Below are 10,717 nucleotides of genomic sequence, written 5' to 3' on the forward strand. Positions count from 1 at the left end.
TCTAAAACTGATTGATCAACTCGTATTTACCGCTGCAACTCATTGAAGAGTTTCGCTCGTCCCCAGCATCTCATATGGACGAGTTGGTGATTGAAACCGTTTGTTTGAAATACATTGTTAGAAAGATATTTTACAAGTAGAATATAAGGATCCACACAACACTGTATCACTCGAAATTGCACGGTTCCGTCGTCGCGAACTATAAAACACGTCGGCCGCCAAGCTGATTGACTCCCCATCCCAGCGTACTTGACTCAAGTCCAAATCCCGTGCCATCGCCTGAAAATTATTGTTTTGTGAAAGCTCTTATTTCTACCTCCATGATTCACCAACCTGGGCCCAATTATAGAGTTGCTAAAAGAATTTGCTTAGCATGAAATTTTTGCCTTGATAAGAACAGGTTTGCCAACCAAATTTGCACGTGATTTTCAGCATAACACTGCTGCCACTTGGTAATTGAAGTGCAACGAAATGGAAATTTGGTTGGTAGTCCGGTCAAGGAAGAAGTTTCATGCTAAGCAAATTTTGGTGCTTAGCAGCTCTATGAAATTGGGCCCAGATGTTCCACACGGTACACATTTTGACGGCGAGTGCACCGGCTTGTTTTCTGCTTAGCAATAGCCTTGCTAAAGGCAGTCGCATTATTCACTCCGAAGACGCTGCAAACCCACCCGTCCCGTATAAGCTGTTACACCGCACTTTTTTCCGTAGTGAATAATTCGACTGCCAAGCTTGAGCGATACGGACCTCTCCTCACACGAGATCGGGACTTGAGTCAAGTCTAATCAATCGAGGTTGATGACAGCGCGCCGCGCATTAATGCATGGTGCCTAGCAACCAAACCATACACTACACACCGACTGCTGGGGGTCGGCCGATGGTGGCGCTGTTTATACGCTGCTTGCATGCTACGCTGCGCTACGGTACGATGTGCTGTGTGTTTTGTTTGTTGCACAAAATAGACCTTTCTTTTGTTGATAAACAAACCGCCTTGGTTGGCATGGTCGGCCGAATGTTAGTATAACACTCAATCGTAAAAACAGATGATCAACAAAATTCAACATTTTCTGCAAACTTTCAATTAAATAAAATACCTCTCATAATTAGTTGTTTTGTTTTTGAACAAAATTAACAAATTTTGTAACATTGTTATAAAAAATAGCGATCTTTTCTTGATTTGCACTTATGGCTTTCCATAGTTTTCCAATCTGGGTTGGCAAAAACTCAGGCTGTGACGTTGCAAAAGAAAGGTCTATAAATAGCAGCAGGCAGACTGGAGAAAATGGCTACCGTTGTGAGGTTGGTACGGCGAACTCCGAATGTGATGGAACAAGTTTTTGAAAGAAATAGGTAATAATTTTATACAACATTCTCTCCCCATATGATGGTATTTATTTTCAAAAGCTGTTTACTAAACAGTTTAGGTAGGTTTATGGTAAGCGATCGACTATTGTAATGATTAAAAAAAAGGGAAAACTGTCCACCAGATCAGAGGGCTGGGGTCGATTTCCACACAATAATCACAACTGCACAACACAAGGTCAAGGAAGGAACAAAGTCACGAAAGACAAGACATGCAAGAGCGAATAGTGCGATAATCGTAAACCGTCGGGGGGGGGGGGGGGGGTGGAGGAATACGATTGTAGGATTTTCTCATTATTAATTATAAGGGATGTCAATATAGAATAGATCTAGGCCTATCTTTTTTATCAGCATTTGTGTAGTAGTGTAGTGAGTGGTAAAACAGAGTAGTTGGGGAACGAATTACGGCAAGAATTTATCATTTTAAACAATTTTTGAGATTGCGGAGTGGATTTTCTGTCGCACCGGGACAATGAGAGTTCAAAGGACACATTGAGCCTAATTTTGGCGAGATAAAAAAGAAGAAAAAGAGATTTGTGATTCCAAAATTCATTGAACCAGTATCGTTATTGTCGTGAGAGAGAGGTGTACGTCTTTGAGGTTACGGGAGACGATAAAATAGTTCTAGGAGTATGTTCGGCTATCGTCTCCACGAACCTCATACGAATCTCCCCTCATACGCCTCTCTTAATATTTATGCATGAGGTACGTCACATTGCTTACTCAAAACAAGGCGATGGGCGCAGCCACTGCAAGTGATGGGGGACGTGTGCCCATAGCCTCATTTTGGGTAAGAATTATGACGTCATGCAAAAATATTAAGAGAGGCATAGGTTGACATGTCTCACACGCCATTTTGTTGTGTTTTGGGGGGTATTTTGGTGCTACCGTGCTAGTGGTGCTATTTTGCATGTGGTGCTAGTACGACATTGAGTATTCTGTTCAGAAAAAAACCAAACAGGCGACCACAAGTGGGGCTTATTGTACATATACCGGTCAAAGTGCTGTGGTTTAATTTTGTTTAATGTAATAAGGAAATCAATGTAATTGGATGAAAATCAACCCTGCGAAAAACTGTTTGGGAAACAACCCTCAGAGCTTTGTCAAGCTACGTTGCCTAAAAATTGCACACTTTCCAAGATTGCGCTCCAGCTCTGTTGCATAAATTTTTAGCAAACTCAGTTTGCACCAATAAGATTGTGCACAACATTTACTTTCTTTATTGTTCTTTTCCAAGAATTTCTGAAGAGCAACGCTGGTCAGAGTGGGAAGCTTCCGTCCACATTCAAGCATGGTTCAGGGCAGTGAGAGTACGGTCATACCTAAAGCATCTACATAGATGTGCCACCACACTGCAGAAAACTTGGCGGGGATTCTTAGGAAGGGCGTTTGTTAGGATTCTTATTGAAAACCAGGTGCTGATTATGAGAAGGAACTTCTACAATGCCATGGCAACTGTTGTGAGTATCCAGTCATTATTGAATTCAAGTGACCAGGGGTGTTAGGAGGTGTGACATGTGTGTGCCCAGGCCCTCCCCCCTCCCCCACAATTTCAAAATCCTGTAAATTCACTTTTTGTATTCAGTTATCCCAAAGCAAAACAAGTCCTGTAATCTTGTGTTTTCAATCATAACTTTTAAGAAAATTAATGCTTCACACCTGCTTTCTTAATTATGGAAACATGCAGGTCATGATTTGAAGATTTTAAGATCTCTTTGTAGATTAGCACTAAGAATTCTTGTTGGGTAGCCAGTCAGCCCTGTATTTTGGCTTGCTCCGGATTGTTCATTTTTCAATACCAGAGACGGGAGACAATATTATACAAACAAGCGGGATACCATGCTTTTGGCGGCATCCGCTAGAAATTGAATGCTGAAAAAGGTAGCGTGGTGTACCGAATATAATTTTCCCATGTATTTTTCCTAGATTCAAAAAATATGGCGAGGTTTCTACACAAGGAAATACATTTTCAATTACTACAGTAGGAAGAGATATCTTGAGGGACTGCTTGTGAAGAACCAGATTGTGAGGTAAGAAAGATTGAAAGACCAAAGACCAAAGTATCATGATAGAATAAGAATATATGCAATATTTATTGGATAAACAAGGTGCTACCCATAATTTGAAACGGTGTAGACAATTTATTTTCACACCCGTACACATAAACACAACATTTCATATGAATTAACTTGGATGGTAAAAACCATAAAAATGTGTGAGCTGTGAGCCCCTTATGTATTTAAGTAAAGTTGTGTACCTGTTGTACAGCTTCTGAAGTCTTTCTATAGTCGATGAAGGCTACGTACAACAAGGTTTGTACAGAGAGGTTTGTTCTGTTCATTATGAGGAGATTTCTTCCAAGAACAGGGCCTACCCTCAAAAGAGATTTTATTTATGGTGTTACCAAAAACCTTTATCTTACAGTGTAGTTAAATTTGAGTTTTTTTCTTTTTTCTTTTTTCTTAGGCAAGAGCTTGAGGAGTACAGTGAACAGAAGTCGCGTGAGAGGGCGATAGAAATGGAACACAAAATGCAAAAGTCCATCATTGATGATGCCAGCAAACATCATTACCTTCTGAGTACTGATGTGGTGAGTTATGATGCTTCATGGAATAGATTTAGTTCATCTTATTGTTACTATTGATTCTGTATGAATAATAATATTAATGGAAACTTTAAAAGCGTTGGTATCCGCAGCAAGCGGTGCTCATGGCATAAAAAAAAACCAACAAGAAATGAAGGTAGCATCACATAGTTTAACTATTTCTAATAGAAAATGGACTTTACAAAATGCTTCTTTATGTAGGTGAGTTTTTAAACTGTACTTGATAATGCCAAGTGAGTTTGAAAGTTGCACAGTTTCACGTAGGGAGGTCCAAAGCCTCAGTGCTGCTCTGAAAACTTCTCTCCCCCAATCGATGATTTGTCGTCTTTTTCCTGAAGCAGAAACAGGCTTAAACACTTTATTAAAAACTCACAAATCAATGTGCATTTTCCAATACTGTTGAGAGTGGCAAGCAAAACCCATGGGATGTTTTTTGAAAATCATAGTTGCTTTTAAAGGTATAGACGGGGTGCCCTCTGATTCCATTTGATGATAAGTTACATTACGGGGTAGATTGCCTTTGAATTATGTGACCTTTGACATCCTTAGTTAAACCAAATAAGAACTGTTTGCATATCATCAGGACAAATTCCAATAGAGGGCCATTTAAGATGTAAATAAAGGGCACATAGTCTATTATGACCACACTGATAACTGCCTGGATGATGGGCTTTTTAATCAAACTTTGTGTATGAGTATAATTTAACCATGTATTTTATGATTATCTGCGAATAGGTCCCTGGTATTTACAACTCGCCATTTACACCCTACCCTGATGAGATGGAGATGATTCTACGGAGTGTCAAGCCCCGCCCACCCCCTGGGCCCAAACCCAAGAGAGACAATAGGTCAGGGATCATCATCCCTCCGAGCCCGCCCCTGCCTATGACAGAGCCCCTCCCACCGATTGGGGAAACAAAGGTAAAGCCAAATACTCCAGGTTACACTTAAAGTCAGTGATGTAATGTTCAGTGAAAGGTAGCTGTTACACATTGGGTGATTGTTAGTAATCCTTGTAAACCCACCCTATCTACTTACTGATTCAAAAAGTGTAAGAAAAAAGAACACTGCCAAGTTATTTTTGTTTGCCTCTGGTACCTTTTTGTTTTTGTGTAAAACATATATTAAGGGTAAAAAGCAGATGAACTCTTCCACTTAGGGATTTCCTAATTTTTACCAAAATCCTTTCCACGTTCATATTGCTCATATCACTTTTAATTAAAAAACTAAGATTATTATTGAAAATAAAAATGTAATTGAAATAAGCAATAGCAGTGACAGAAGTCTGCAAATGCTATGTCAGGATTTGTAAAGATCTTTTTTTGTCTTTATTGAGAGGTTTGAATTTACATCAAAGGGTCCTCTTGTGTCCTAACCTCTAGTTTTTTGTTTTGGTGATGTAGAGTCTGTAAACTCTCTAAAATAACAACTTATAAGCAATACAGGGGTTATACATGTACCTGTATGATTGTTGATGATTTGATATTCCTGTATACTACTTTGACCTTTCAGCTCCAGGGACCATTCCGTACACCTGATGAAGTTATAAAGCAGCGTTACAAACAACTGCAACCAACATTGAGGGTAGCTACCTCTTATACATCAGTAGAGGAAGCTAGAGAAGCAATGAAATCTAAGGAGTGGATCATGAGAGTCAATGATAACATGTAAGTTGTTTAATTGAGATGAGGGCCCCATTTCATAGAGCTACTTAAGCACAAATAGTAGCTAAGAAAAACAAAACTATGCTTACCTGAAGAATAGTTACCAGCCAAATCACCATGCCTTGGCACAATTTGGGACTGGTATGCTGGTCATTTCTGCTGAGTAGAAAATCTTTTAATAATATTTTTTGCTTAAGCAGCTCTATGAAAGCTGTAAGCAGAAAAATCTGCAACGTAAATTTCCTGACTAAGCAAGAAATGAGTAGGGTACCCCTTCGCAGCAATGGAAAGTATATGGTGTTTTAGCTAAAAAGCCATTTTTGCTAAACAAGGGATTTCTGTGTTCTCAAGTTTGTGTGCTTACAGGCTTTAGGTAATTTGGCCCAGTCTTAAGGGTTTTAGAGTTCCCATGGCTAGTGACATGAGTAAAGAGGTGAAAATAAACTTTGCTGTTAAAGCCAGTGGACACTATTGGTAAGTGTCAAACACCAGTCTTCTCACTTGGTATATCTCAACATATACATAAAATAACAAACCTGTGAAAATTTGAGCTCAATCGGTCGTCAAATTGAGAGATAATAATGAAAAAAAAACCACCCTTGTCACACGAAGTTGTGTGCTTTTAGATGGTTGATTTCGAGACCTCAAATTCTAAACTTGAGCTCTCAAAATCAAGTTCGTGGAAAAATACTTCTTTCTCGAAAACTATGTCACTTCAGAGGGAGCCGTTTCTCACAATGTTTTATACCATCAACCTCTCCCAATTAATCATTACCAAGTAAAGTTTTATGCTAATAATTATTTTGAGTAATTACCAATAGTGTCCACTGCCTTTAAGTATTACAGAACATCCCATCAACACCAAGATATTTGGACTTGTCGGTGGACTGGTATGCCTGGCCCAATGATAAGCATGTGTTATTTTGAACTGCAGTACCTGAATATGATGTCAGAGGATTTGTGAGTATAAGACCCCATTCCCACTGGACCCCGCATTGATCTCCCAATTCGAGAAAAGGGCGATCAAGACCCCGAAAGGGCGATCAAAGGGCAATTAACGAGAAACAGGAGTAGGATTAAAGCGGGATCTGATCGCCCTTGTGGATTAATAGGCGATCAAAAAACCAGTAGGAACACAAAGGGCGACAGATCCCGCAATTTGCTAGCAAAACAGTATTCTTTTAAACCCACTTTCGTGGGAACGCGACCGCGATTTCGCGCCTGCAACCAATCTTGTTGCGGGATCCCGATCTCCCAATTGTGGATCCAGTGGGAACGCGGTTGAAGGTTTTTAATGATTTATCGAAACCATCATTTGATAAAATAATAATAACTGTTTAATTGTGTTGATGACAGATTTGAGCCATTCTCTAAGAGGGATAGGGCGTATGAACCATTGCTGCATACAACCTCTAAGCATGGTCATCTCCCATATGGAACTAGGTACTACAGAGAGACAGATGACACCAAGAATATTACAGCACTGGTAAGAAAAGACATTCATCTCAGTTTGGTCTCGATGGTGCATTAGAGCTGTATTTATAGGGGGGTAAAATACTCACTGGACCACTTGATAACACTCACAGGACTATTTTATCTCTTAATTTCTGCCCTCAATAATGTTTGAAGATTTGCACACGATAATTCTTCCAGTGTGAGAAAGTTTTGTAAAACAGGCAATATTCATAATGGGTTTCCTTAAATTTCTCAAGCATTGTGTGGATTAGTCTATAACTGCTGGAAAAGCTGTAGTGATGAACTATATTTAAATTGCTAGATTGAATAAATATTTGTATGTTTGGCCTTTTTCAGAGATTCCAGCCTGTTGTTTCTCCTATCCCAGTCTTTGAGAAGCTGAATGACACTTACTCCAAGGGAACAGAGACTGTACCATAAGGATTGATGTTATCTTGTATTTTTCATAATATGATCCTCATACAATGTAGTTGTGGCTTTCATGTGGTGTAGCCTATCGGGACAAATATCACAATTATGACCTGTTTCATTCATATGCCAATGGTACTGGAATCAAGTTCTCTTTTGTCATGAAAACCAGCCTTAATAAGCAATTCTGTCGCTATTAGTCAATGTGTTGAACATATTATGTTAGGGCTTTTTTTTGTAAAGATCTCCAACGCCACATGTCTTGTTACACTTTTACTGGATTGACAAACTTTGTTACAAAATGTGAATTACATGTACAAGTAAATGTTTTATAAAACAAATGTCTTTGAGAAATTGACAGTCTGACTTGCTGGAGCCCACAAATACTGGGTAATCCAAGCCCTGTATTTATGCATGGTCTCTTATTACAACACTTGCTTGCAGGGATTTGTATGTGTCTACCTAAAATGTGACTATTCAAAATCAATATTTATCGGAATCGGAATGAACAGAGCTTGATAATTATATCCAAATATCTTTAAAAAAACACCAATCTAGCATTTAATTTATATCCTGTGTTGGCTTCATAAAATCAACCTCAACAGGATTCCCCTAGGTTTGAAATGGAACATTCCAATGTCACTAGATCGAGGCACCCTCTCTTAGAGGTCAATAGAAGGTTGCGTAAGTGGCCCATTCATTCCATGCACCCGACATACAGACATTTACATTGTTTCATAAAGGGGGAATTTTTGGACGCTAGGTGGCAGCAGACGTACCAGGTCAATTCTCGATAATGTGCGTATGCTCAGATCCTGTCCACAAAAACACTGGATATTTACATGGTAAGTCTGCTGCCACTTAGGGAGCAAGTATAAATTACGCGTTCCTTCACAACTCAAGACAAATCGAGTAAAAGAAAACCTACCCAGTGTGATGCGTTTTCCTGCAATCGCCTTGTCTTGAGGAAGAAATACTGTGTAACTAAGGAACTTAATTTATCCGTGGTCCCTGAGCATTCCATAAAGTCTCACATTGTTTTAAATTTGAGATGTGGTTGGTGGGTTATATAAATCTTTGGTGGGGATGTTGAAAGCAATTGTTTCCCCCTGTTTGGATATTCCAAGTGAAGATACTCCTTGACATACCACATAAACACAATTTCTTTTGGTATAATAACTTCATGATTAATAGTGTTTTTTCCATTATAAATAATTTTTACTAAAACCGTCCATTTCCATAAGTGCCCATATTGAGAATGTGTATAACAATTTTTTTTTATAAGAATGCTGTAAATATGTAAATAGGTTTTACAAAAGCAGATTAATATTGATAGATATCACTCCTTTCACTTTTGTAATTTAAAATATTTATTTTCATGAAATAATAATGGTTACATTGTAGAAGAAAATCCACTAAAGAATTGTTGTTATCACTTTTCTGAAGATGTTCATTTCTTTCAAAAATAATGATCTACCTAGTGAGTTTGTCAACACAAGTTGTATCCAAGTTTCTCACATGATCAATATGTGTGTTCTTTGTTCATTTTGTAAATATTAATAAAGGCAAAGTTGCTTTAATTATCTATTTCCAAATATTTTGAGTTTCTTTGACTTGTGTTTAGTAACTCTTTTTTTTGCCTGCCAAGACAACCTCCATAATGCACAATGACCTCTCTGTAGGCAAAATGACATAATATATACCTGTATCACGGTGTGGTCATCTTTATCTTACTCCATTCATCTTTATTTTACTCCATTCCCACTCATTCCAAACAGAGGCAGAACAAAATAATAGTCTGGTGCCATGTGCAATGAATCTAAGCATTCATTACTGTTATTGGAAACGGGGAACATACAAGAGTGTGACGGCGTGATAAAGGTCTTTATCTTCCAGTATGCGCTAATCCACCAATCAGATGCTCGAACTACTAGGGGGATAAAAACATACATGAATACTACTTCCTCTGTTTTATATACTACCTCCTCTGTTTTTATTACACAGTGCGTATTGTGAATGTCAATGCGTCACGCTCCGTACACGGACAGTGCAAAAATTACATTCTAAACGTTCTGAAATTTTAAACTTTGCGCCTTCCACGTGAGACTGGAAGATAAATTCGTTAAAACACGGCCTTGTTGGATATGGGACGCAGAAGGGCTTTATTTTTCCGTATTCCACTGCTTGTGCGATAACTTATATTATCTTCAAGTACGCGCTAATCCTCCAATCAGATTGGCAGAATGGAGTGGTGATAAAAACCTATATTGCACGGCTAGTATCACAACCATGCGTCTCGTGTGCTCTATGTCACGCGCCAAGTTTGCTTAAAGATAAATACGTTATCACACGCGCGCTCGTGGAAATACGGAAAATATAGCGTGCTGCATCCCATATCCAACTCGGCCTTCGGCCTCGTTGGATATGGGACGCAGAAGCGCTATATTTTTCCGTATTCCACTCGCGCTTGTGTGATAACTTATATTATCTTCAAGTACGCGCTTATCCTCCAATCAGATTGTCAGAATGGAGTGGTGATAAAAACCTATATTGCACGGCTAATATCACTACCATGCGTCTTGTGTGTTCTATGTCACGCGCCAAGTTTGCTTGAAGATAAATACGTTATCACACGCGCGCTCGTGGAAATACGGAAAATATAGCGCGTCTGTGTCCCATATCCAACTCGGCCTTCGGCCTCGTTGGATATGGGACGCAGAAGCGCTATAGTTTTCCGTATTCCACTCGCGCTTGTGTGATAACTTATAATAGCCCCCTTGTACTAGAGTGCGTTTGGGCGACCCATACCATGCCAAAGCCCAACCGAGTCCACAAGTCAGAAACCGGTTGGTCTGAACAGCATCGTCACTGCGCTCAACCGAACATGCAAAACCGCTCAACCGATGGCCAATGTTTCTGGTTGGGGTCGCCAAAACGCATCCCTAGCATCACGAGGCTACCATCTTCATGTACCAATAGTCTGCCACTAGAATCATAGTGTTAGCCAGTGTCTTGTCTATTGGACATCTTGATTTAAGTTTGGACACCATGTTTTATCTGCTACCATACAATGTACATAGTGAAAAATTTGGACACCCAATTTGAAAATTAACAGCAAATTTTGGACACCCTTTTACAATTCCTGGCTAAAACATTGTCCAGTACCATGAAAAGAGCATGGTGCCTAAAATGCTTGCTTCAC

General features: G+C 39.2%; 1 protein-coding gene across 1 annotated transcript; it reads left to right on the plus strand.

The window, feature by feature from the left end:
* Positions 1–884: 884 nt before the first annotated feature.
* LOC139944770 (spermatogenesis-associated protein 17-like) lies at positions 885–9,096 on the plus strand. The gene is made up of 9 exons (XM_071941878.1): positions 885–958; positions 1,255–1,350; positions 2,600–2,822; positions 3,289–3,392; positions 3,829–3,952; positions 4,703–4,888; positions 5,480–5,634; positions 6,988–7,117; positions 7,444–9,096. Exons 2-9 carry the CDS (start codon positions 1,283–1,285, stop codon positions 7,525–7,527), a joined length of 1,074 nt encoding a protein of 357 aa, XP_071797979.1. The 5' UTR covers positions 885–958; positions 1,255–1,282; the 3' UTR covers positions 7,528–9,096.
* Positions 9,097–10,717: the final 1,621 nt, after the last annotated feature.

Source organism: Asterias amurensis, chromosome 1 (assembly GCF_032118995.1).
Source record: "Asterias amurensis chromosome 1, ASM3211899v1".
In the NCBI taxonomy this organism is placed as follows: Eukaryota; Metazoa; Echinodermata; class Asteroidea; order Forcipulatida; family Asteriidae; genus Asterias; species Asterias amurensis.

Excerpts from the sequence above, each read along its gene's own strand:
- LOC139944770 (XM_071941878.1), top strand. The coding sequence starts at position 1,283 with ATGGCTACCGTTGTGAGGTTGGTACGGCGAACTCCGAATGTGATGGAA. Across the intron at positions 2,823-3,288 it reads ACAATGCCATGGCAACTGTT|ATTCAAAAAATATGGCGAGG; the intron begins GTGAGTATCCAG and ends TATTTTTCCTAG. Across the intron at positions 3,393-3,828 it reads GTGAAGAACCAGATTGTGAG|GCAAGAGCTTGAGGAGTACA; the intron begins GTAAGAAAGATT and ends CTTTTTTCTTAG.